Source organism: Mus musculus, chromosome 8, assembly GCF_000001635.26.
Source record: "Mus musculus strain C57BL/6J chromosome 8, GRCm38.p6 C57BL/6J".
In the NCBI taxonomy this organism is placed as follows: Eukaryota; Metazoa; Chordata; class Mammalia; order Rodentia; family Muridae; genus Mus; species Mus musculus.
This window is the reverse complement of record NC_000074.6, coordinates 81,765,935-81,792,862: the sequence shown is the minus strand read 5'-3', so window position 1 is coordinate 81,792,862 and position 26,928 is coordinate 81,765,935. Positions and strand designations below refer to the sequence as shown.

The window sequence follows — 26,928 nt, the reverse complement described above, 5'->3', positions numbered from 1 at the left end:
TGAGCTGCGACAACTGAATGCATTGTGTATCCACAACATTACTCATTTCACACAGCCGCTGATTATAATGCATGCTCTCTGCAAAAGCAGCCAAAATTCAGCAAGGCAGAAAACCACAAAATACCATTTCTGATCACATATCGTGAGTTTAAAATAAAATTACAATTTTCAGTGGCTTAATGTGGGCCAAAATAATCAATCATTTTCCCTCACTCGGGATAACTTCCATTTGACCTTATGATCATCTTGGTCATATAAACTGAATATAGAACAAGATGTTGAAGAGCTTAGTATCTGAATCAAGCCATCTGGCATCCTAAAACTAAGAGTCCATATCACTAACAATAAATTAAAGAAGTGACAGTAGAAAAATCTTTGTCCTTCCCCAGACACAGGTGAAAACTTTGATACAATGAGAACATTCTTTTGTGCAGCTCTGATATCTTCTCCAGCCATGCTTATTTTTACAGGATGAATTTGCCACTCAATGAGTACTTAATGGAAGCACTTAACCAACAAAAGATTCTACACATTTTTAATGATTCAGAAAACATTGAGGAGAAAATATAGAGAGCTTGAAAACGTCGTGTTTAATTCACAAAATAGCAGATGAAATATTCAAAGGAGACAGATGACTAGAGCTATGTGGGGTTAGGAAAATTAATGTGAATCGTGGGAAGGACATTATTGAGGTCTAAGGGATTCACCCTAAAGAACTGTTTCACCAGGGCTCTGATAAAGCAGGCTGCAGGCAGAAGATGGACTATCCAAAGCTTTGCATTCAAATTCCAAGAGATTTTTCTTGATCTCCAATTCCTGACTATAAACCTTTCTCAATGATTCTTGACATTTGTGATATGGATGGATTTTTTAGAATTGATATACATGGGTCAGGAGATAGTCAACTTTTTGTTCTCCATTTTTAATGACAATTTAGGAGAGGGAGTGTACTTTCAATTGTAGATGGAAAACTGTGAGCCCTCCCCCATGCTACCTCGCTCTCATGGGAAATGAGACAAGTCTGATCCTTCTTTTGATTTACTGAATCCAAATGACAAAGAAATGATGACCTAAGCATCCTCCAGGAATTTACCAGGAGGCCAGGAGTTGTACCTCTACCTGACAGAAAGAGAAACACAGATGATTCTCCTAGAGTCCCGTGAGCATCCTAGTGCACCCATGTGGCACAACTGCATAAGTTCATAAAATGAGGTGGGTTTTTGTGGGATAAGCTGTGTGTGTGAAAGGACATAAAAATGGATATGAAGGAAAATAATTCCCTCTGGTGTTTGAAGATTAGCTCTTAATCATCTATTTATAAATACATAACTTAATATATGTTAATTTTATGTGTATGGGTTTTTTGACTGCATCTATGTCTGAGAATGCATGGGTATAGTGACCACAGCAGCCAGAAGTGAGTATCATATCATATTCCCTAGGACTGGCATTATTAATGATTTTGAGCCACCAAGTGGATGCCAGGAATTGATCTTGGGTCCTTTAGATAAGCAACCAGCACTCTTCACTGCTGAATAATCACTCCAGGCCCTGGTCATTGACTTTACATATAAGGCACCAAACAAATACAAGATTTTAAAAAATACTTTGTAATGATAAAATCTTGTCCTTACTGTACCCAGTCTCATAACTGTCCTGCTTAGCTTCCTGGATACTGGGTTGTGTGTGTTTACCACCATCATTTGCCAAAATTTAAATATCACCTGACACAATGCATTGGACAATTTTATAAATAACATGGTCTAGTAATTGGATCAGCATAATTTCATAAATGTTATGAAAGAGTCAACAATGTTCAGCTGTAAGAGACACTATAGGGTCATACTTAGAAACAATTTATATAGAGCTAGAGAACTGGCTCCATAGGTAAGAATGTATCTTGTGAGTTCACGATGGTTACGGCTGCATCTGCTGCTGTGTCAAGGACTGGGACCCCAGTGGCAGGGCCCACAGGCCATGAGACCTCTTTGCCTAGGGGCTTCTGGAGTTCCTGTGACGCCGCTGTGCAGCAGCTCAACTCACATGAACCATGTAGAGCTCCGAGAACAAATTGACAACCTAGCTACAGAACTGTGCTGGGTCCATGAGGCTCAGAAGGTGGCCCTGGATCTAGATCCGTGTTAAGGAGCTGCTTCATGCAAGGTGATGAGTTGTCTTGGTCAACAATATTTTACAAAATGCACAGGAACAACTAAGGCAGTTAAATCACAGTATGGCCAAGGAAACAGCTCACAGGAGAGCCATGCTGGATTCGGGAGTTTACCCTCATGGTTCTCCAAGCAAATAAGCACAGGCCTCTGAACTGAATATACAAGTACTATTCTCCACCCATTTTGCCTGGTAGACATGAGAAGATTCCAGGAAAGTCTCTGTAGACCTTTGATTTGTTTGCACTCTGTACTCATTCATGTAGCCGCCTCAAGAAACATACGTACAGCAGGACTGTTTCCTAAAGAACCTCCATTACAGCTTGTCCTTCCAGGAATGAGCCTCTACATTTTGGGTTTTGTTTCTTGAGACAAGGTGTCAATATGTAGTCTAGGCTGGCCTCAAACATTTCCTCTTGCCTTAGCCCCTTGAATGCTGGGATTATAATAGGCATGTGTCAAGGTGTCTGGCTCAAGCCTCTATACCTTTATCCCCAGAGAATGTTAAGTAGATTAGGCATCCTGTGTTTAAAAAAAATGAGAATACACCAAAGATTTAGTGAGAAAGTATATTCCTACTTCCCCCTCTTTGCTTCACCACAGTTCTTCTCAGAAGGTATTAACCTTCCCAGAATCATTTTACATACAAATTTTTAATGTTAGGTTAACTTCTATTAACAAGTATCACAACTGTTGTCTTCATTACTGTCCAAGGAGAACATGACAAATAACATGAGGGTCCAAGGTCAAGGGCAGCTAAGAGTCCCTATGCTTTTATGATTTGTTGCTGTTGTTTAGGCTAAATATTTTAAGGGCTAGCTGGATGGCTAAATGGTTAAGTGCACTGGTGGTTCTTCAAGATGGAGTTCAGGTCCCAGCACCCACAAAGTGACTTACAGCAGTCTCTAACTCTAGTTCAAGGGGGTTCCAGTGCCCTTGTCTGGCCTTTTTGGACATAGCACATGCATGTTTGCTCTCTCTTCTCTCTCTCTCTCTCCCTCCCTCTCCCCCCCCCCCTCTCTCTCTCTCTCTCTCTCTCTCTCTCTCTCTCTCACACACACACACACACACACACACACACACACACACACACACACACACACCATTCAGACATACATGCAAGCCTAACATCTATTCTCATAAAATAAAATATTAAAAGTTACATATTTAAGTGCCATTCTTTCCAGGCCTAGTTTACCAGTGTTAACCATACTGTTACTTTTATTACTTGGGCCTGGGCAAACTTTTTTATTACCTGTAAATTTATTAACTTTGTTTACAATTGAGGACTTAGATAAAGTCAAGGTAAATAATTTATCTTCTTGACCGACCTGGCTTGACTATGTTAATATTAGGTATTGCTCAGCATTATTCAATAAATATTTGTATTGGTTATCTTTTTTTTTTTAAAATGTATATTGCTCTTGTAGAGAGTCCAAGTTCAGTTCCCACTTCGTGCCACTTACAACTACCAGTAACTCCAGTTCCAGGGTAGCCAAAGCTTTCCCAAGTGCTGCACTCATGCTTATCTGTCCACACTCAGACAAAAGCACACACACACAAAACTGAAAATAAAAATAAAATCCTTAAAAGGAAACAAACATGCACTTGGGTTGAAGGATGGGGTTGGGAAGGATCTCCTTACTTTTTTACCTCTTATGCTGGTTATATTGTTGCAATTGTTACATGGTAACATTATATCAATTTGATATACTTTAAGGTCATCATGGAAGAGAGGACCTCAAAAAATAAAATGCCTATATCACATTGGCCTGTGGACCCACCACTGAGACAGTTTTTGATTAGTGATTAGTGTGGGAGCTCACATCTTATTGTGGTGGTACCACCCCTGGAGAAGGGGTCCTTGGGGCTGAATAAAAACAGGATGAAGAAAGCATGAGAAGCAAGCCAGTAAGTAGCATTTCTCCTGAGCTTTGCTTCAGTGCCTGTCTTGACTTCGTGCCCTGACTTCCTTTCTGACAGTCTATTAGCTGTAAACTGAAATAAGCTCTTTCCTCCTCAAGCTGCCTTTGGTCATGATGCTTATGACAGCAACAAACAAGTAAGAAACATATGTCACAGTGGTTGGTGCCCTCAATCCTTGCAGCATTCCTGTACCACGGGAGGCTGTCATTCAAGGCTAGGTTCTCTGGATAGCATTGATAAACTACTACCTAGAATCCCCAACATAACCTCAAAGGAGCACAGAGGTGTAGATGGAGGGAAAGAGAAATAAATTTTAAAAGAAACTTTGTTATGACTATAACAATCATCAGAAAGATTGGAATGCTTGTACTTTTAGGGAAAATGCTAATTGAATAACTGACAACCTTCCTTAAGCTTTCCTCTAGAATCCTTGTAAGAAAAGTCTCACTGTACAAGTCTTTAACCAAACCCTCTAGTCTTCACTTACATGAATACTGTTCATTTTTTTGATGGTCAATATTTGGAATGTTTTGAGGTTTTTGTCTATTGTTCGTTTTGGATTCTATATTTAGATATAGGAGAGAGAGAGAGAGAGAGAGAGAGAGAGAGAGAGAGAGAGAGAGAGAGAGAGAGAGAGAGAGAGAGAGAGAATATTTATGTAGACATCTGTGATTAAAGTTCTTATTTGACCTTAGAAAATAAATAGAGGGTAGAAGAATGAGCTTTCTTGGAAGGCACAGTGCTTTGTAAATGCCCTTAATTTTCTAGTCCAGCTTTTACCTACTAGATGTTATCAGAGGTTAGAAAAGAGGAACTCTGCCTAAGGGTTCATGTGCTTACATTTTATTTATTACTTACAGTAGATGAGGAACAGCTTATTACTGCGTCAATCTCAATGATGAGAACACTGGAGCCTCAGTGAGGTTGAATTTGCCTAAGGTCACAGAATCAGAATTCTGGAGCTGAGACTCAAAGATACATTTGTTTGATGTGAGGCATTGCATTCATACCATCCTTTATTCTCCCAAATTAACACATAAGTAACCAGTCATAATGGATCATATTAGAGGTGCTGGGTTCAAAACTTAGAATGTGCTCTATTGTTATGACCCTGCCACAAGAGTACCTTGAAATACCTAACCCTGTTAGGATAGTGTAGAAAGCTTGTGAATCTGGGGATAATCTATTTTATGAGATAGAAGGATTATAATTTCTCTTATGAATTTAATTTTTGTCTAATGACACTAAACTACTGAAAAGGGGGGGTTGGAAATATTACCGGTCAGGTTCTGTAAGTGTAAAAATAAAAGGCCTACTAAGTGTTATACTCTTCTCTCTGTATTAAGCTATTCAGAAATACAAAAGCTCACTATTGATTGAAATGGTTTCTACATGGCCTCTCTAACTAGTAAACTCTCTGTGATTAAACAGCAGAAATTGTCTAAGACTCAGATAACTTTCTAAAACAAAAGTCAGTATCTTCATTATTATAATGAAAACAAGTTACTACTTTCTTATGCCTGTTTCCTAACTCAAAGCATTAAATAAAGTTATAATAAAGGATTTGATGTCAATTAATGACTCCCTTCTAATGATTTTCAAATTTTGAATTAAAATCAAGTGGATGCTTCAAGGATCACAACACACAGGAAATACATATGACTTTGTTTACTAGCTAAAAAATAAAGTATAAACAAATATATGATTTTTACAATGTGACTACAATGTTCTCAAAACCAAGTAATAATTTTTGATTTCTATCATTTAGTATGCATATTTTGCTTATGGTACTCTTAGTCAAATAGTCATGAAATATTAACAAGAATGGCTTTCCCTCTTTGATGTGTGTAACAACTGTAATCTAGAGAGAATGTCACCATTTACCAAGAGAAGCAACTGAGCAAGCTGTTCTTTCAAAAGACATATAATAGGAACCACATCGAAGCTACTGAGCAAGAAAATGAACAAGAAAAGTATTACAAAGGTATGCCATTCAGCTAGGACTGTGCACAAGAAACAGAATTTCCCAGCTACTCAGTAGGAATTGCTGAGATGTATTTATGAACAAACAATAGAGAAATAGAGAAAACAATGGCCTAAGGAAGAAAACAAGAAAGAGAGGCCCATTGGACATGCAAACTTTATATGCCCCAGTACAGGGGAACGCCAGGGCCATAAAAGGGGAGTGAGTGGGTAGGGGAGAGGGGGTGGGTGGCTATGGGGGACTTTTGGTATAGCATTGCAAATGTAAATGAGCGAAATACCTAATAAAAAATGGAAAAAAAAAAGAATGGAGATTCAGACCAAAAAAAAAAAAAAAAAAGAGAAGTTCCCTCAAATGGACACTGAGGTAGGCTTTGTAAGGGAAGGAGGTACATGTAGAAAGAGGCATGTAGCTCTTGGACATTTCTCCAAAAGTAATGGAGAGAGAGAGAGAGAGAGAGAGAGAGAGAGAGAGAGAGAGAGAGAGAGAGAGAGAGAGAGAGAGAGAGAGAGAGAGAGAAACAGGAGAGGGAGAGGAGAGAGAACAGGAGATGGAGATGGAGATGGAGAGGGAGAGGGAGAGGGAGAGGGAGAGGGAGAGGGAGAGGGAGAGGGAGAGGGAGAGGGAGAGGGAGAGGGAGAGAAGCTGGGAGGAAACACAGAAGGAGAGGAGGGAGGAATGGCAAAGGATGGGGAAGAGAAGAAGGAAGGAAAAAGTGGAGAAGGAAAAGTTAAAGGAGTAAAAACCGAAAGAAGAAAAGGAAGGGAACCTGGAATCCCCACACATCTCAATGAAAGCTTTCCTTGACAGTATTCTCAAGAAGGAAAAAAACAAACTTCAGGTCAGGATCAGATAGATTCCCTCTAGTCTGTTATGTCCCATGTCTAAGAAACTAAAGACACAGCCCTGTGATACACCTGTGGTAGCAATGCACATAGCAGGAGCTTAAACAACGCTAGCATTTAGGAAGTCAAAGGGTTAAGATTTTGCAGACACCTGATCAGTATTCAAACTCATTTGTTAATCCCCGGTGTCTATCTTTATAATAGTTGCCAGCTTGGGGTCATGTACTGCAGTTTGCTTTGAATCCCTGCCCTCACCTCCCATACTGAGAGACACAGTGCACTGTGCCTGTGCTCTAGTGCAGCATGTGTAGAGTTCTAAAACCCTTCCTCTAAAGCAAAGTGCATTAACAATAAAAAGTAGCTCAGACTCGGTGAGCCTCCAAATCATGAGATCTATATTCTTATTTATGGAAAAGAACAAAGGTAGACCTACAACAGGCAGAAAATAAGACCGGACACTGGTTCTGCACTGGGGAACATGGGCGAAAGGTGATTGCCAGGCAGGCCTCCCTCACTAAGTCTTCAACGACATTTCCAATGTGGCTCTGGCCCTCTGCTAGGAATGTGTGCCTCAGAAGGCGACAGTTTCCAAGAGCAAAGAGTAAAGTTGATGAGAAACGGTGTTTAGTTCTCCCTCTCCAGGTAGAAGCAATGAGTGCAGTCTCAGGCTGGAAGTAACAACCCTGGAGTATTTATTGCCCCTTCCTACTTGATGGCACTAGACAGAATCTCACAATTGCTTATTTAGGTTTTTATATTCTGAACCAAAATCTTAGCTTCTGCACCCACCTACCAAATCTACAAATGCAGGCATTCACACATGTAAGGGCATCTGGACATGAAATAGAGCCAGTTTTCAACTGAGTCATTTCTTTTCTTTGCTAGAACAGGGCTCTGTCCCAAACAGCTGCTGACTCTAACAACTACTGTTTTGAAAGGCTGACTCTGTGTGCTACAACCTAGTGGAAACAGTCTGACTGAAGAGCAGAGGCCCAGATGGGTTATAACTTCTATTTTTGCATACATAGCTAACAGAGCAGTGCCCTTTCATAGAGCTGAAGGTGAGAAGACGAATGGAGTTAGCAACTTTTGAACGTCTAAGGCTCTGGAACCCTGCGACAGTAAATCTAGAATCCTTAGAGAAATATTTTTTGTAAAATGATTAGAGATGTTCCCATTGACGCTCAAAATATATGATAAAACACTCCCATGGAAAATATGACAGATACATGTAGAATGAATTTGATTTAGCATGTTACTCACTGACATGTTATCATTTAAGTGTTAAGAGCACAGACTCTGGAGCTGAGCAGCTACTCAAACCTTAACTTTTAGTTAAGGTCTCATGAAACTTGGATGAATGCTTTCTCTGCCTGTGCCTCAGGATCCTTACTTAGACAATGAGGATCATCCAATGGTGTCTCTCTCCTTTTGGCATATTCTAGAGGTTAAGTGAAAAAACATGAGATACAGAATACCAGATGGCTTGTTATCCCATCATGCTTGTTTGTTAGTTGGCATGATAGAGCATAGTATGTGAAAAATGCAATGTTATGATGGTCAGTATGGGGAAGATTGCATTCTTAAAATATAAATAGCTGAGCATGGTGGCACATGACTGTAGTTCCAGCTACTATATTCTTGTGAGACTGAAATTGAAGGGAGGTTCACTTAAACTCGAGTTTGAAATTAGCTTGGGAAAGATAGTGAGAATTGAAATAATTAATAATAATAAAAATAATAATAATAGTTCAAAGAAGAAGGGAGGAGGAGGAGAAGGAGGAGGAGGAGGAGGAGGAGAAGGAGAAGGAGAAGGAGAAGGAGAAGGAGAAGGAGAAGAAGAAGAAGAAGAAGAAGAAGAAGAAGAAGAAGAAGAAGAAGAAGAAGAAGAAGAAGAAGAAGAAGAGGAAGAAGAAGAAGAAAAAGAAACCTTCTCTGGTTATTATTAAAACAAACACTTTTCCATTGTTAATTACAGGATTAAGTACAACTGAAGATAAAAGACTGAACTAATGAGATGGCTCAGAGGGAAGATACACCTGCTGCCAAGCTTGATGCCCTTGGTTTAACCTGAAACTCATATGATGGAAGGAGAAAACCAGACCTCAAAGTTGTCCTCTGATCTCTCTATGTGCCCCTGAGAGCCTGCCCTGCCCTACTTAATAAAAACATGTAGCAATTGTTTTAATTATAGAAGATGAAGGCCTGCAGTAACAACAACTTGTTCTTATTGAACAGCGACTGTTTTGCAATGATGATCTTTACTTTGTCTTTACAAACTTATTCTAGTTCTCCCTCGTTATACTAACTTGTCAATGGAAATCCAGATACACTAAGTGACTTGGCCCCTGTTCACAAAATCAAAGATTGGAGCCCAGATATTAATCCAATGCACAAGCTTAACAGTAATGTCAGAGTGCTTTTTAAAGAATCAGTGTGCTTTCATGTTAACATTCACTTATGTAAACGAGCTGGATTTGTCATTAGCAAAAGTGAATATTTTTGAAGACGTAAAATAGTGACATTGATTTGTAATAAAAGGGGGAGCTTTCCAGACTGCAGTGTTGCTGAGCTGATTCAAGCAAATGGCATGCATGCCACTGCCAAGTGACATTTCTGGCTCAGTCTTCCTTCTATCCTTCTATCCATTTCCATGTTTACTTTGTAGCCTTGGTTTTATCTAACTAGTCAGAAAAATTTGTGTTATCAGTGTAAATAGGAAGAGATAACTAGACAGCCTGGTCTCCTTCACACCTGAAGAGCCACAATGATACTTGAAGTGGAAACTTCTAGATTGTTTGGAAAGTCAGTTATTTCAAATGATGTTTTGCTGGGGCACACAAGTGAAAGGATGTTTTGCTGGAGAGGACTGTCTTCCACACAGGTGGAAGGATGTTTTGCTATAGCAGACACATGAAAGGAGCCATGATGAAGGAGTGCAAATATAACCCCACAGACAGTGGGGGAGGGAGCATCGAGCATTGGCTTCCTTTGCTCTGCCTGTTCGTTAAAGACACATATGCGTTGGTTCAACTTTCCTAGTATTGTTGAGCCCCATTTGTGGTAATGCTGCCATTTAGAGAAACTTGCCAAAGAACTGCTCGTGAGGTTCCTGTGACTTGACTTCTTGCTGCTTCAGTGGCCTCAAGTTGGTTGGTGAGCCTTGTGGTTTCTTCAGAATTGGACTACAGCTGCTGGTTTGTATTTGGTGTTTGCTACAGGATTGAACTTCTGACAAAGAAGACTGAGCTAGCCCCCAAAGAACTATTTATAAACAGGTCAACTTCCCCCATATCCTAATAAATTGTCTCTTAAATGAGCTAGGTCCAAAGTGGGCATACTATTATATTTTATTTGGAAAAGTGATCCAAAAAAGGAATTGAAACATAATTGATGTTGCATATGAAAGTTTGCAAATTAAAGTTTACAAAGTAAAATTTGGATAATTAGTCTAAAATCTTTCCTAAGACATTCCAGCTCTCTCCTCTTGAATGCTACTTTGTACTACTCCAAGATTTATGTGAACTCAGCCCAGGTTGCTCCATGGCCTAAGACACATGACCATATGTTATCAGTACAGGCTAAGATAGTGATATCTTTCCATGTTCCCCCTGACATACATCCTTCCACTTCTGATTGAGATTCAGCCTTGGTGGTCTTATCACTCCCTTTAATTTTCAGCCACTCTTTAACTAAGGATTTTCTGAGAGGTCAGTGACAGCAAATCACTAAATGCAGTGTTATTCACCTTCCTGATCTCTGCAGATCTGGCAGTCTATCCCATTATCTCCATCTGAAAAACTTTTATAATCTGAGTTTCACTTCTGCTATCTTCTGCCTTGCTCCTTCTTTTTTCTTTTCTTTTTTTTTCCATTTTTAATTAGGTATTTAACTCATTTACATTTCCAATGCTATACCAAAAGTCCCCCATATCCACCCACCCCCACTCCCCTGCCCACCCACTCCCCCTTTTTGGCCCTGGTGTTCCCCTGTACTGGGGCATATAAAGTTTGCAAGTCCAATGGGCCTCTCTTTCCAGTGATGGCCGACTAGGCCATCTTTTGATATATATGCAGCTAGAGTCATGAGTCCTCACTTGTAACAGAGCCCAACCACTGCTAATTCCTAATGTGCCATTGTGTTTCAAGGCTCTAGTCTTACCATGGACTAGTTCCTCATCCTATTTTTCTTGTTTTTGAAAAAATCTTTCCTTTTTCAAGGTCACTTCTGTAAGCTACCTCCCTTATCTTTATTTCAAACCCACTGTTACTTTCTTAATCCAAAATCATTCCACTTTGCTGTGTTTCATACTTCCTAGTTCAAAGAGGGGAGGATAGACACATCAGGCAGAGTCCTGGCTAATGAGACTCAAGGAGGGCATGGGAGTGTGCTTCCTAGCAGAGAGAGGGCAGATGAAACCTTTCTTTGATAATGAAACACAAAGCCCTAGAAAAGTGGAACCTCTCTTGTAGTCATGCACTTGTGTGTGCATGTGTGTGTGTGTGTGTGTGTGTGTGTGTGATACACACACACACACACACACACACAGAGGGAGAGAGAGAGTGAGAGAGAGAGAAAGAGAGAAATGTGGGTAACTAATCACTTATGCAACTGTTAGACTAATATTTCTAGAAGACAAGGTATGTCTGTTACTCTCTCTTCACTTCCTGTGTCTACCTCCAAATGACTTCTTAGATTTGCCCTTATAGGTTTTCCATCTGAATGTGAAATTAATCATAATGAAAATAAATTTGATAGAAAGGAGCCGTATATATGTGGCATCTTTACACTTATTACATAGCAGGACTTTATATAAAATAAAAGTTAAAGGAACTTATAACACTGTGACACAACTAAACCTAATACAGAAAAAGTCTTTAGGAAGCTCCCTTGAGGAAGTGGTATTGTACTACTTCGTAGCTGGAGATTCAAACTTTTCTGATTTTAACCTGACATAAGCACCCTGGGAAGAGATCCCCTGATCACTTGACAACATGTCTGAGATTCTTTCAAAGATCAATTGATTAGCTTACCTATTCCTAAGCCTTGCTTCTGTCACAGAGCAAACCTTGAGGTGGGCGTGGGGGTTGATGGACCATGAAAGGCAGTCTGTGTTCTGGTCGTGCGAGGCTTACTCGGGAGACCCAGTAGAAAAATCTACAAGGGACCGAACCATAAGCTATGCTCCCAGACACAAGCGCTTGACACCACATCAACTCTTCAACTCCATAATCCTGAGTCTATCAGTAGACAATGTCCCAAGCTCCTGGTATTCTGGCTACAGCCAGGTAAGATCCTCCCCACAGTTACCTGGCAACAGCAATGTAGCCCAGCCCACTATAAAAGGGGCTGCTCAGATCCTCCTCTCTCTCTTAAACTCTTGCTCTTTCCTTGTCTCTTACCTGTGGCTCTCCTTCTCCCCTTCCCTTCCCCCATCTCTCCACGTGGCCATGGTTGTCCTCTACTTCTCTTCCCTTCTCTCTCTCTCTGACTTTCTTCAATAACCTATGGACCGTCTCTGCTCATCAAGATCTGCCATGTTAGAGTAATGGAGCAGGTCTCCCTCTTAACAAGCTGCACATCTAACCTTCTGCCGGAAGTCCTTCCTGTGCTCCAGCCACCACCACCACCACCAGTCAACCCAAGCCACTTGCCAATCTAGCAGCCTGAGCTAGCCAGGTTCTCTAGCCCCCATGGTAACCTGCCAGAGCTCTCCTCCTACCTTCCCCTTCGGCCCTGGGGTCAGAGTCCGTCCAAGGGCCCGTTCTCAACTCTTCCACGACATACAGTGGTCTGGGATGTCCAGGAGTGAGAACCAGTCATCCCTGGCCACTGTGAGGCCCAGGGACCCCAAAACCATCTCTTCCACAGTACAGTACCCAGCCACCTGTAGTGCCCAAGAGTTGGAGCCAAAACTGCGCCTTCCCATACCCAGAGCGGGGTTATGCAGCCTGTGAGGCCTGATGCCCATTCCGGGCAGTTCCATGTGGTCCTGTTGTAGTCTACCTGAACTCTGGTGGGACACAGGTCTCCCACTCCTTTATTTACCCGCAGGGGTTGGAGAGTGGACCAGTGACACTAAGTTGTCACAGTTGTCCCTGTTACACAGCAATATAGATTCATGACAATGAAAATAAAATCAACAGTCAAAATCAACCACGGTATTAAGCAGAAAAACTGAGATCTACTGATTTCTAGAGAATCCTGCACTGTCCAAGGCGTTAGGATAAACATCTAAAGAGTCTTCAGATACTGAGACCCTTTTCCTTCCTCAGGAAGCTCAACACAGAGGCAGATGCTGATCATATAGACAAGGGTAGGTTATCTTCAGTAGTGAAAAAATTGAAAGTCGCCTTCAAAGTGAAAGGCTTAATAAAATTAGGCATACTTTAACCCTGCTGCTGAGACACTTCCTATTGTCAGCGCGTTCACTGTCAGAATTGAACTCTGATCACAATTAACTATGACCTCAAGCAAATTAAATTTGGTTTCCAGCTTCATCCTTGTAGTGAAATAATGGGGACCCTGTAGGAATAAAATGTGATACTCTGTTTAGAAATTATTTGTAATCTGTCAAAGTTCATATCCATTAATTAATCTTTATTTTTGATATGCTCCAAGCACGTAAGTACATAGCTGTGAAATAATCTTACCCCCTTACCATTCATTAATAAGCACCACTTGACACTGTTTAATATGCAATTAATAATACAATTTATGCCTTTCTTTTATTGATCATTGATGCTTCTGTGAGTCTGTCTAATATGTAGGAGTGGGGAAGGGGAGGAGTCAGGTTTTATATCTATTTGGGGCATGGTGACTTTCCTAGCTTGAAATAATCTAATCTAGTTAGCCTTCATAAATTTCATGAGATTGAGTTGTGGGAGAGCTAATTAGCTAATCTTTCCCCCACTATAACATGTCTTAAAAATATAAAAACAGCAGAGGGTGACTACACAAATCATAGACAATCATTTTCTCACTGTCTGTGTCTAAGGTCAAAGGTTCCTACAAAGACCTTTGACTTCTCAAACATCAAATTGGATGGTGACTGGGACAGAAAGAGGGACAGAGCAACTTGTAGCTCAGTCAGCAAGTCTAAGAAGCATCTATTTTTGTCTTTCTCATTCTTCCCCACCAGTCACTTCAGAAGATGGACTCATAGACATACAGCCAATAATGGAGCAGAAATGAGAACAAAGAATCAAGACAACTCGGTTACAGTGGAAAGTGGGTGCATGGCTGCACAGTGGTCATAGTTTGCAGTTTTCCTTCCCTTCTTGAAACAGAGACTCCCAGTAAATGAATGCCACAGTATCAGAAGGCAGAGTATTAGAGCAATTTAAAAAATATATAGAAAAATGTGGTTTTGTTCAACGCCCTTCACAGATGTCAAAGTGACCCAGCCCTGGAGCATCTTACAGACTTGGACCAGCCACACATCATGCAACAAGAGCACAGACAAGAACCAGGATGAAGGATACTCAGCAGAGAGAGTCTACCTTATAGGGTCTGGTACCATGGAGTCTTGTCTAAAACATAAAAGTGTCACTCAAAGAAGAACTCTGAGTGTAAACCATGCTACACATGTGTCTAGCACTGGCATTCCCATTGCATCCTGTTTTCCTGAAGTAACTTTCCAGGAGTTTTATATTAACCTTCCAGTCATTGACAGAGAAGGATTGAAGTGTCCATTTCAGAAGGATAGAAGCTGATACTCTCCATTCACTCAGTCTGTAGCAGATCTGCGACTGGAGACACCACTAATCACCGTGTCTTCGACTCACCATCCAAAAGGCATGTTCTACCTGTAGGCTCTATTAGCTACCAAATTTCTTTGAAGAGACAAGTACTATTCTTTCAATAACATTTCCAAGTATATTTTGGTCTTTTTTGATCTATAAATAAACTTGACCCTGGAATTTAAATTTTAAAGCTGTAACTAACAACACACACACACACACATACACAGATATTAATGTACAAATTCATATTTATATTTGTGAGCATGTTAAACCACAAATACAGACTAGAGCTTCTGAGATAAGGCCCGGAGTTCTTCATTGTTCTGGGGCCTGAGCAAGCAACTCTGCACATTCTGTTACATCTCAGCTCAAGTTTGAGAATGACAAGCAAGTTTAACAGTTAGAATAGTCTCTTCCTATTCTAACTAAAAGTGGAGTGGGCTCACTGTTGGATACAATAATAATGTTTAATAATAATAATAATGTTTGTCAATACTTTCTTCAAAAAAATTCAAATGACAATTTTTAAAACTTTATGCACTTTATAACAATAAGCTGCATGTGTAGTAAAATAAATATTTCTGACACCTTCCAAAGGCAACGGTCTTTGACAGGGTTCAAAACTCTTCCCACAGTTTGTATTCAAGACTAATGTCATTGCACAATGACACGCTGAATTCCTTAGGACCACAGTACAGTAAACTACTGCCAGCACAGCATTTGGAGACCTTCTAGGTGAGCACACATTAAGAGACAGTTCAACTTAATGCATGACACTCAAACAACCAAGATCATGACAAGACCAGATCAGAATCTTTGTGATGTGCAGACAGATGGCCCTTAACACTCATCAGCAGGGCCATACTTTCTGCTGATGTACATATGACTTTGCCAATCACTTCAAAGTAATTTTTACTTCAGTTTAACCTAACCTGGTTGTAATTATCATTCCATTCAAATGACTCCAAGAAAAGCCCATGTTTCTGTAGACTTTCCTTTTGTTCTCACTGTGCTGTGTATATAAACTTACAGTAATTAAAAACGATTCCTAGCCAGATCAGTGAAAGCTTTTGAATTCCTAACTGCTGCTCCTTTCAAAACAGAAGGATGTTTTGGCAATGAATTGCACTTCAGTTTTGCAAAGCCAAGCATTAGTAAGAATCTAATACAAGACACATGTCCCTAAGTGCCCACATTTGGGCTGATTGTTCAATGCCATCAGACATCAAGCTTACCAAACATCAGCCCACACAGACAGCTGTGCCAAATGGGCTGCAGTGTAGACAGACACACCGCTGACGACTAAACTGACAATAAGAGCTAAGCCACCAGGCAAATGGTGACAGCTGAAGAACACTTGAAGCTAAAAGGAGCAGGGCAAAGAGTACAAAGTAGAAGAAAATAGCGGGGAAGAGAAATGTGCTCTTTCAGTACAGGGTTGCAGCCTCACTCACAGACCTCAGAGATTGGTCAGACATCAGATGATTAGGTAGTAGGTAAGTGATATGAGGTCCACTTTGAATCATGAATAAATTATAGCTTACTGACTCCACCAGCACAAGAGTGTGGGTTTCTATGTGATATCCCACAGCCCAGGTGAACTTCCTCCTACATATTTCAGAGAGGTCTTATGTTTCAGGAAGTGTCAAGGTGACTGCTATTCTCTGCCTTCTCTACTCTGACTTGATTTTGGTATTTTTAGAGACAGACCCATTGCATATGGACTGTCCCTGACAGCATATTCTCACATCTTCATAGGCCACACCATGTGCCACTTGTTCACAGTGGGCCCTTGTGTGTGTGTGTTTGTGTGTGCGTGTGAGTTTGTGTATATATGTATATGTGTCTGTGTTTGTGTGTATATGTGTGTTTGTGTGTGTTTATGTGTGTATGTGGGTGAGTACGCATGCGTATGTGTGTGTATGTGTGGTGTGTTTGTGTGTGTATGTGTGTGGTGCATTGTGTGTGTGTTTGTGTGTGGGGGGGTCTGTATGCATGTGTATGTGTGTGTTTATGTGTGTGTATGTGTGGTGTGTTTGTGTGTGTATGTGTGTGGTGCATTGTGTGTGTGTTTGTGTGTGGGGGGGTCTGTATGCATGTGTATGTGTGTGTTTATGTGTGTGTATGTGTGGTGTGTTTGTGTGTGTATGTGTGTGGTGCATTGTGTGTGTGTTTGTGTGTGTGTGGGTCTGTATGCATGTGTATGTGTGTGTTTATGTGTGTGTATGTGTGGTGTGTTTGTGTGTGTATGTGTGTGGTGCATTGTGTGTGTGTGTTAGAAAGGGAAGGGACACTCATTATGGAATCTTATAAATGTGAAGGTGACATTCTTCACAGGATAATGTGCTTTATGTAGAAGCCTAATTAGTGATCATGAAGTGCAAATCATGAAATCCTGCTAATGAATGCACTAGTAATATCAGCTATCAAAGAGCGAGTGGGGTATGACACAAGATTTGATTGCTTTAGGAAAAGTAAACATTAATCTGCTCCATGATCTAACAATTATACTCCCTGGTATATATACAAGAGGATAAAAACACAGATATTCGACATTCATTCATCATTGTCAAACTCTAGGAGCAACCTGAATGTCTATCAATAAGGAGATGAATAAATAAATCACAAAAGTAAGTGATTCAGCAATGAAGAAGGATGGGGAATTGATCTACACAGCAAATGAATAAATTTAAACATTATGTTGAGCAACAGTCATTAGTCACTACAAGAAACATACTGTACTACCTCAATCCTGTAAATTTCAAGAATAAATGAAATAGTTATATGAGACAGTGGTTGTCTGAGTCTGTATAGGATAACAGTCAACTGCATAAAGACTCAAGGGAATTTTCTGGAATAAATGGAATGGTTCATATCCTAACTTGGGCAGAAGATACATGGGTAAATGTAGCTGATAAACTCATCATTTCTTATCTCCATGTATCTCACAGTAAACTGTGACTTCCCAAAGGTCAGATCTGAGAGAAGGGACAGGCTGAAAGGCCACAGAAAACACAAGCAAGCAAGCAAGCAAGCAAGGTTAAACGAATAAAGCAAATGTTTGAGGCATAAACTTAGAAATGCACAAATAGTCTTAACCACTATTTGTTTCTTTATGAATGATTTGTTAAACTCTTCATTATACAATATGTTCAGACATTAAGACATAGATATTTAGTGATATATGTCTTAAATGCTAACAATTTGGTTTGTAGATTTCTCTTGTCTTTGAACATTGATTCTTTAAAATAATGAACTTCTAAGCAGTTTTAAGCTCTATGTTAAGAGTGTCCTTATTACATCTGTTGACATTAAAATAGACAGTGGGCATAAAAGTGAAGGAAAGCCTACCAAGGATGCATATGTCACAGCAGAGCTTGGAGAACTGAAGGGTCTCTAAACATCTGGAATTCTCCAGATTCCAGCTGCATCTTCAGAGTAGGCACAATGATGACACAATAATGGACTGTTGTGTAACTAAGAGGAAGCATGCAAAGAGCACTTGGTAGCATTTGAGTGGTTCATTATCTCAGTTGCCTTCTGTCTCCTACCACATCATGACTTTCTCTGATAACAAAATATTGTTTCTTAACTAGTTAAACTGAATGTTCTGAAAGAGCCAACACAGAAATCACGAACAAAGAATACTGAATATTTCTGTCTAGGGACTAATCTTTGTTAACACTAATCCACCTGGAGCAGAGAACACAGGAAACAATAAATTTGCATCCATTGTTGCTGCGGCTTTAGTGGGAAGCTATAGAAATAACAGGCTGTTTTTATGATGTTATAAAGCTATATTGCCTAAACCTAGGATTGTCCGGTGTCCACTGCACACCAGATTCTGTGTTATGAACTAATTCAGTTGCAGATACAGCAAAGGATTATTTATCCTCAGGGCAAAAACAAGGAGGCCAATGTGTACTTCTCCAAAATAGAGCAGAAATTCACATTTCAACCACAGGCAGAAGCAATGCTCTGACCTAATCATAGGCTGACTGTGTAGATAGCAGAGCTGGAGGAACTTCACCCAGTACCTTCCAACTCAAGTTAGTGCTAACGAGGAGAGAAACAAGTTTTGATAATGATATATTTTTTGCCACAAGTTTCTCTTTGCACAGAAGTTCTTAACAAAATATGAAAGACTACACTTCCTTCCTTGTCCCCGAGGCCGAACATTGCACATAACATTTATTTAAATGTAAGATGCATTTATTTACATTTCAGGTCTCAGGAGATTTTTACACGCTGCATATGACCAGAAGACAGCGCCAAGACATCAACTGCTCTTCCAGACTAAGCCTCCGATCGTTTAGCCCATGTGCTTCTGCTTCAGCTGTTACAGCCCTAACAAGCAAAAGGATATCAGAGCAGCCCATCTTGAAAATGTATTTTTTTTCATAATGAAAGGGGAACCAAACTGTTATGAAGCCTTGGTAATGATCTTGACACCTCCTGTCTTCCCCCTCACCCCTTAGCCCGGTGTTATCTGTCTATCTGTCTCAGAGGGCAGTGCCACCATGCAGGAGATTATGAAGGAGTAGGAGCAGTTAGACTTCTCGAATCTGTTATAAAGAGGAATCCTATTTCTTCTGAGACCACTGAGATAATCAATCTTAAGTCAGTTGTTAGAAGACTATAAGAAGAAGAGCTAGGCCTCAGCGTGATAGGTCAATTGGGTGCAGATAAAATGTCACCTTTTCTCTTATAGAGCTCTGACACAAAGCATGTCTGTCTGCACGTGAACATAGAATAGGAAGGTATCACACTGACTGGTTATCTCAGTAACGATAAACACCATAGGAAGATTCCAACAGCCAGGTCACTGCCTCAGCCAACTAGCATTTGCCAAGAAGAAGATCTGATTATTCTGGATCTAATATGGTTAAAGGCTTGCTGGAGTCAGATATTTAAAATACTTTAAAGTATATGTATAGAATCACCAATCTCCTGAAACACACACACATTCACAGCCTCATTCCTTTGGCTCAGAAGTATTAGGATCTAAAGCTCTTAGATTGTTAAGTAAGTATAAGCTGTACTTCAACACACTTACCTCCTCGCCCTACCCGGAAGAGAACTTGACGAGGGGAGAGATGTAAGATCACATGCATCTATGAGGACTATTAGCATATTAATGAACCGTATGTCTATTTACACTTCCATCACCAAGATTATTTTACCAGCTATTTTAAGGAACAGGTTATGCTTTAATTAATAGCATTTGGGGAGAGGAAGCCAGCTGTATCTCCAAAGTGCATTCAAGCTCCAAACAATTTATTCCACATCAAGAGCTTCCAGCTCACCCAATACTTTAACATGTTAACACTGCCGATCAAGGAAGTACATCTTTTTAAAAATCCACATAGTTAGTTCCCAGAACTAAAGCTAATAAAAAGCATAGATGGCCAGCACACAAACTGATTACCTGCGGGGGATGAATAAGCATCCCTAGTTCAGATGACAAGGATTATAGGGGATTAAGACATGTCGGTTAGTTCATATTGTGTGAAGGTTTCAATGAGAAATATATAGCACAGGCCTATATATCTGAATATTCTATCTGATCTCGAGGATATTGGAACATTTTGGGCATGTGTCCTAGCTGGTAGGCATAGGAGTGGGTTTTGAGGGGGCTATAACCCAGTCCTATTCCTATTCCAACTTCAGTCCTCTCTCCCTCTCTGTCTCTCTCCTCTGTCTCTCTCCTCTCTCCCTCTCCTCTCCCTCTCCTCTCCTCTCCCTCTCCTTTCCCACTCCTCTCCCTCTCCTCTCCTCTCCCTCTCCTCTCCCTCTCCTCTCCCTCTCCTCTCCCTCTCCTCTCCTCTCCCTCTCCTCCTCCTCTCCTCTCCTCTCCTCTCCTCTCCTCTCCTCTCCTCTCCTCTCCTCTCCTCTCCTCTCCTCTCCTCTCCTCTCCTTTCCTCTCCTCTCCTTTCTTCTCTCTCTTTCTCTCTCCCAATATATATGGAATATATTACATTTTATTTCAGTTTAAAAACATACTTTTTTTTTTAGAAAAGAAAGTTACTAAACACAGAAAATGATTTTGTCCATGAGACTTTTATTTGGCTTTTACTTATTATGAGTAGCTGTGAGACAGTCAGCAAAGTGATGACTATAGTAGTAGTAACTAGTGATGCTCATGTCTCTGAACATGCTGGACCCTAAACAATTTATGCACATTTACTCATTTAGTTCTTACAAAAAGTCCTCAAGGGAAACATACAGAAAACAGGCTCTTGTATTCATAAAGCTGGTAAGTGAAATAAATCCAGAGGCCTGAACATACAACCCTCTTCCTTACGAACTTCAGCAGACCACCATGGCTATTTCTATTTGTGCATATGCTATTCATTTTGTTGGACATTCATTACACAATTTAAGAGAAGTGACCATTCCAGGTACTATGATGCATACAAATGCCTTCAATATGTATTTTTCTCTACTAAATACCCTCACCAGTGAACAGTGTGTGCAAGTCCCTTCTACTTACATTATATCAAGTCCTTATAGTCAAAACAGAAATGTCTAAGTAAAGTCAGAGTCATGTACAGTTACAGGCTGTGGGGTTTTTCAAGCCCATTTGCCTCCCTTGGCTTCAGCGGGGACCCTTCTTGGAACCTGTTGACCTAACTGCCATCAAAACTCTTCTTTGCCTCATGCTTCACTTTTGACTATTAAAATCCCACCATTCTGCTGCCTTGAAAATGCATATGCCTTCACGGTAGCACAGCTACATGAAGGGGAAGGTCAGGCTGCCCTCTCTCAGTGTGTCCCACCAGCATCACTACCTGTCCAGGAGTTTTAAGTAATGCATCCATGGGCAGTGCCTAACCAGGAGGGAGGAATCATTTGACAAGAAAAGATAAATCGTGAGAATAAAGAAATGTTAACCTCCAGTTTTTAGTAATTACAAGATCTGAAAAAATTGAGCTGCTATTTAATCTGTTCCATTTTCTTCCACCACAAAATAGTATCCAATCAGTTTCAAATTACAGCAAAACTATCTGCTAAGAGGTCAAATTAGGCTTTTATTTAAAAAGAGAGAGAGAGGTAGGTCTGTTCAGTAAGCTTTTGTGCCTAACCAATTGGCATTTTGGTATCAAGCCAAATGAGTTGGAATACCACGTAGAAAAGTGCACTCATAAGACAAACACAAGTACATAACAAACAGCCCTCTTTAAAAATGCCAGTAGCATCCAAAATCCCACAGCTTGGCAAAGTATGACGACCTCTCTCTATTCCCAGAGAAAGAAGTTCAAGTACTTACAGTATCATGAGACTTATCCTTGACATCGTAGACTGTCAGTTTTATTCTTGTCTCTTCATAGATGGGGTAGTCCGGTGGGAATGTGACACCCGTTAGGAACAGTGGGTCTTTTGTTCCCTGAAAACAGTATAGGCAGAAAACTTGGATTCATTAAGGCAGTAACTGTAGCCGACAGCATGCAGGGACAAATGAGAACACAGAGAGTGTGTCTGTCTGCTTTTCTAGGAAATAGTTCTATTAAAAGAGATCTGAAGAGCCAAGTGTTACTTGTGGGCCATGAGCCCAGAGCCCCATTGTATTGAAGGATACTGAGTAGGTGAACTTTCATTTCTTTAAGTGGCCCAGGACTCTTAAAAAAACAAAAAAACAAAAAAACAAAAACAAACAAACAAACAAAACCCTTGTTTTTAAAAATTGTATTCAGAACCTTTCTTTAGGTCAAGTTGCCATCTATTAAAAACTCTATATAAAATATAATCATTATATATTGATAATTTAGAAAAATGATCTAAGATTCTGCCTCACCAAATTGAATGAAGATGCTTTCCCAAGTTTTCTCTATTTTGTTTGTTTGTTTGTTTGTTTTTGTTGTTGTTTTTTACTCTGTTTCAACCAAAAGCTATCCTCTATGCGTGTGATTGCTTTCAGGTGTCTAACAGTGGCTTCCCCGCACCCTGGACCACCGTGAAAAGCAATGAGAAGAACTCTAAATATGATGCACTGGGGAAATGAAATTATTGCTTGGCATATGATCCTCAAGACATTTCAGGGTCTCAGAATTTAGAAAGCTGGCATCTAACATCACATTGTAGACACCCATGCACACAGACAAATATATCTGAAAATGTTCCAAAAGTTCAATAGGCCACTGGACTACCAAAGTTTCTGCAAGCCTGGGGGAGTCACCCACTCACCCACTCACCCACTCATTCCTTCACTCTTTCCCTCAGAAGGCAAAAGGCTCTTTTCCTGGCATTACGTCAGACACATTTGGAGGCAGGCAGTGAATAAAACATCTAAGAAAAGTGTGCCAATATTGTATAAATCACAACAACATAAATTGCCTTTATAACTATGATAATACACTTTAGGATATGTGTGTCTTATCACAGAAGAATAATGAGGACAGTGGAAAAATAAAGGACACATGATACTTTAAACTTTACCAATGTTCAAAAGGTAACAAAGTTTCAATAATCCCCGAAGTGTTTCCATTAAGAAAATGACTTTACAGTTTTAGTCAAACTGCCTTTCTATGAGGAAGACTACTTTTTTTTTCTTCCGGAGACAGGGCTTCTCTGTATAGCTCTGGCCGTCCTGAAACTCACTTTGTAGACCAGGCTGGCCTCGAACTCAGAAATCTGCCTGCCTTTGCCTCCCAAGTGCTGAGATTAAAGATGTGTGCCACCACGCCCAGCTGGAAGACTACTTTTAATTCAACTATGGGCTAACTATACATTTTACCAGCATTAGAACTTAAAGTCTGCAAAGGGCAGATTCAGGGATGAATGCAAGGGGCAGACTCATTACTGCCTGCATTCAGGGGCCATGCAGAGGGAGAGCAGAGGAAGGAAGCCTTCAGGGCTAACTGAGGGGGAAATGCAGGGCTGCACACAGGATTTAGGTCATTTTCATAATACAAGTGACTCCAACTGTAGGCTGAATCATTTCTTCCAGCCACTGCTTCAGAGAGACCAGTGAGCTAAACCAGCCAAGACTGGAGCAGAAAAAAACAAAAAACAAAAAACCCAAAAAAACAAAAAAAACATGCTTGGCTGAAGGAGCTGCAGAACACACTCTCCAAAACCCCAAATGTTCAAATACATATCTCTTATTCTCTAAGGTCATGAAATGTCTCTCAAGAACAAAATGATCTAAAGGGAAACCCTTGTCTTTTTGAATCTGAGCCAGCACAATATTGTATTTCCTTCAATACGTGGTGAATGTTGTATTAGCAACAATAAATGGAAGCAGGGAATCTCTCATCTCATGAGTGATATTTACAATGTCTGTCTGGAAACAAATGGCTAATCAAGTTAGTCACTTACTGTTCTTTAGAAAACACAGTACTTTGAAATGCATACCTAGCAGAGAATATAAAGTATTTACTGTTGGACTAGACTGGGCCCCCGGGTGTGAGGGGAGAGCAAAAACCTCTTCACTTGTTTTGAACTATGTGGGTACTTTATTCTTTTTCCCTCATTAAATATATTCATTCCACTGTATTTAAAATCAACATAGATAATGTACATAGAGAAACACAAATTTCTAGACAAACATTCTGTTCTGTTTGGGAATTCGGAGTGGAAAGCTTTTTTCTGGAAGAAAACTAAAATCTTTCAATGAAAAGTCCAGTTCTTCTCCATGTGTTTACTCTGCATGTGCTTAGACATTTCAGATCTGTGTTCCTTAATGACAGACAAAAGCAACAGCCAGCAAGAGACCACAAGTTAACTCAAGTCAGCTGTTCAGAGGGGCGGAGGGGCAGGAGAGAGCAAGAGGTGGGGGGAGGAGAGAGCAGGAGCACAACACACACACAGAGACAAAAGCTTGCACAGAAAGAGAGTGGGGGGAGGGAGAGAGAGAGAGAGAGAGAGAGAGAGAGAGAGAGAGAGAGAGAGAGAGAGAGAGAGAGAGAGAGAGAGAGAGAGAGAGAGAGAGAGAGGCAAAGGTGGACAGAGTCAGAGAGAAACACGTGCAAGCCAGGCTCACCTCCACAATTTCTGTGCTGGAGTACCTCGTCAGGGTCTGCTCCACCGGGTGGATTACTGAGATCTGGACTACTGTATTCAGTTTCCGATCACTGACAGGAGCCACAAGATCCCTGCAGGCTGGCAACAGCAAAGGAAAAAGAAAGAGCAGGAAAAAAAAATAGAAAAAGAAAGAAAGAAAGGAACTCAGTCGATCTCTCTAGGCAAACTTCTGAGCAGAGCTGAAATCAACTTTGTCTAGCCGGTGAAGGAAATCTCCTGGCTCTCAGCTGGCTTTACAGAGGAAGTCTCTTGGAAGTACCTTACAGAAATAGGAAGTCACGTGCTGCCAAGCTGAATTGAGAGTTCATTTCCACTGACCACATTTGCAGCACATGCAAGTCTTGAGTGCTCCGGGATGGCAGCTCCAGTGTGTGAAAATGTAGACACACACAGCCAGGGAATGTGAGGGCTCTAATTAGCCAATAACCCCTAGGGCTTCTTTCACACTCTTGCATGAAGTAAGTTGATTTGGGCCACAGCCAGGAAACTAAGATGTCTCTTGTTGACACTGGCTGGGTTAAGTCAAATGTCTGAATGTACGCCTCACAATCCTCTACCTGGTCCTCTATAGTCCTCGGCACTGAGGAAACAGGAAGGCTGATTACTCTGCCACAGCGGAGCTTAGGCAGAAGAGGAAGCAGCCAGGGGTTAAAGAGCCCTCTGTCTGGACTTCAGGACCATCCAGAGAGAGAGCAACTTGGTAATTGTTGCCCAGGGGCCCCACATTCTACGAGCTTTTCCTTGACACAGCCTGGCTCCTGTTACAGCGCCAGCTACAGGACTACATTCCCTGGAGTGTTTTCCTCTGTTGCATAGCATTTTCTAGTTTTGGAAAGGAACAAAATAGCAGGAATAAAAGATACTCCCTTTCAATAAGTCTAGTATCTACTCTCTTCCCTACTTTCCACCTCTGATTTTGAAATAGTATTTCTACTTCTTGAAATTGACTGTGATTAAAAAGTCCCCTTTGTTCAGCAGACGCAGTTTCTGGTAAAGGGGAAGCAGCCCCATAAGTGGTTCGCAGTGATGGTGTCCAGGGTTCCACACCATCCCTATCCCATTCAGGGACCAAGAAGACAGGCAGAGGAGGGGGTGGCTTTACCCCCTGCAATGGCACCTCTGCAGTTTGCAGGGGCACTGGGACAAAGGTAATACTCCTTAAATTTGAAAGTTGAAAGCAAAGCAATTTATAGATGTAATTATCACCTTTCAATGGCTTGCAGAGCACCTTATTTATAGAAGGGGAATGAGAGAAAATACAGGCCCTTTCAAAGGAAACCCATCTGGCTTAGGCCCACTTCTGATAAATGCTGGGGGGATGCGGTGTGTGGGGGGTGTTATTTAACTTTTTAATGTCTTGAAAAACTTTTGGAGTTTTATTCCTGTCTGGTATTTTGTTGTTAAATTTTTCTTACTGAAATCATATGCCTTAAGCAAAACAAAAGAAGCTAAGGAAGGCATGGGTGGAGAAAAAATAGCTACCGCTTATTTAACCTTCCCTGTTTTGAGGAACTCTGCTCATTAGCTATATCAAAATATCCTTCTCTCCATTTCTGTCCTTGGCATACCAACCTGATCTCTGGTAGAGTGCATCGGCCTTTGGGAGACCCTCTAACACTACTATTTGTTGCTCACCCTGATAAATCTACATTTAAAGATAATCAAACAAAAACCCACCTACACATGGTTTCAATAATATCAATATACCACTGGAAAATGTCTTTCACTGAAAGGTTTCCTGCTCTTCGGTGGTTAGTTTGATCATTTCCTTGCCTTGCCTTATGATGTGCATTTCATTTTAGCACTCTTGCTTTTCTCTTCGCTGTGAACCTCTACTGAAGCTGACAAGCATCTTGGGAGTTTAAAGCGAGGGGCTTTGGAGTTTCACATGCATACACCTCGCCCACTCTCTGGTGGCAGCTTTCCCTCTGTCTTATGAGTGCTTGACATCTTTGATCAAAATAAGTCACATCCCTTCTGAGTTCTTATCAGGCTTCGCTGTGGCTGTGGTTATTCCCAGAAGTGAGCAGCTATTCTGTTCCAACAGAGAGCCTCTCAGCTGCACTTCCTACAAGAACAGACAGCACACAAAATTCAAGGTTCTGTGCAGTTCTTCAGATGGCCCTGATAGTGGGCAAGGACGAAGACTGGCAACTTAACAATTTGTATGCAGCTACTGTCTGTGCAGCAATAGTGATGTTGAAGCTGAGCTCTCATCTCCATTCTTCCTAACAAAC

At 40.7% G+C, this 26,928-nt stretch overlaps 1 protein-coding gene and 1 pseudogene across 16 annotated transcripts in view; one reads left to right on the top strand and one right to left on the bottom strand.

Annotated features, from left to right (window-relative positions):
• Inpp4b (inositol polyphosphate-4-phosphatase, type II) overlaps window positions 1-26,928 on the bottom strand; it is a 792,047-nt gene that overhangs the window by 341,450 nt on the left and 423,669 nt on the right. For 14 of the 16 annotated variants that reach the window (XM_017312729.2, XM_006530858.3, XM_006530854.3 and 11 more), the window contains 2 exons: window positions 24,651-24,769; window positions 21,939-22,055 (listed from right to left, as the gene is read on the bottom strand). In XM_017312729.2, coding sequence (XP_017168218.1) covers window positions 21,939-22,055; window positions 24,651-24,769 — 236 coding nt within the window. The remainder of the gene's footprint in view (window positions 1-21,938; window positions 22,056-24,650; window positions 24,770-26,928) is intronic. The other 2 variants (XM_006530861.3, NM_001297593.1) reach the window with 1 other exon arrangement.
• On the top strand, window positions 1,914-2,536 carry Gm17169 (annotated as a pseudogene).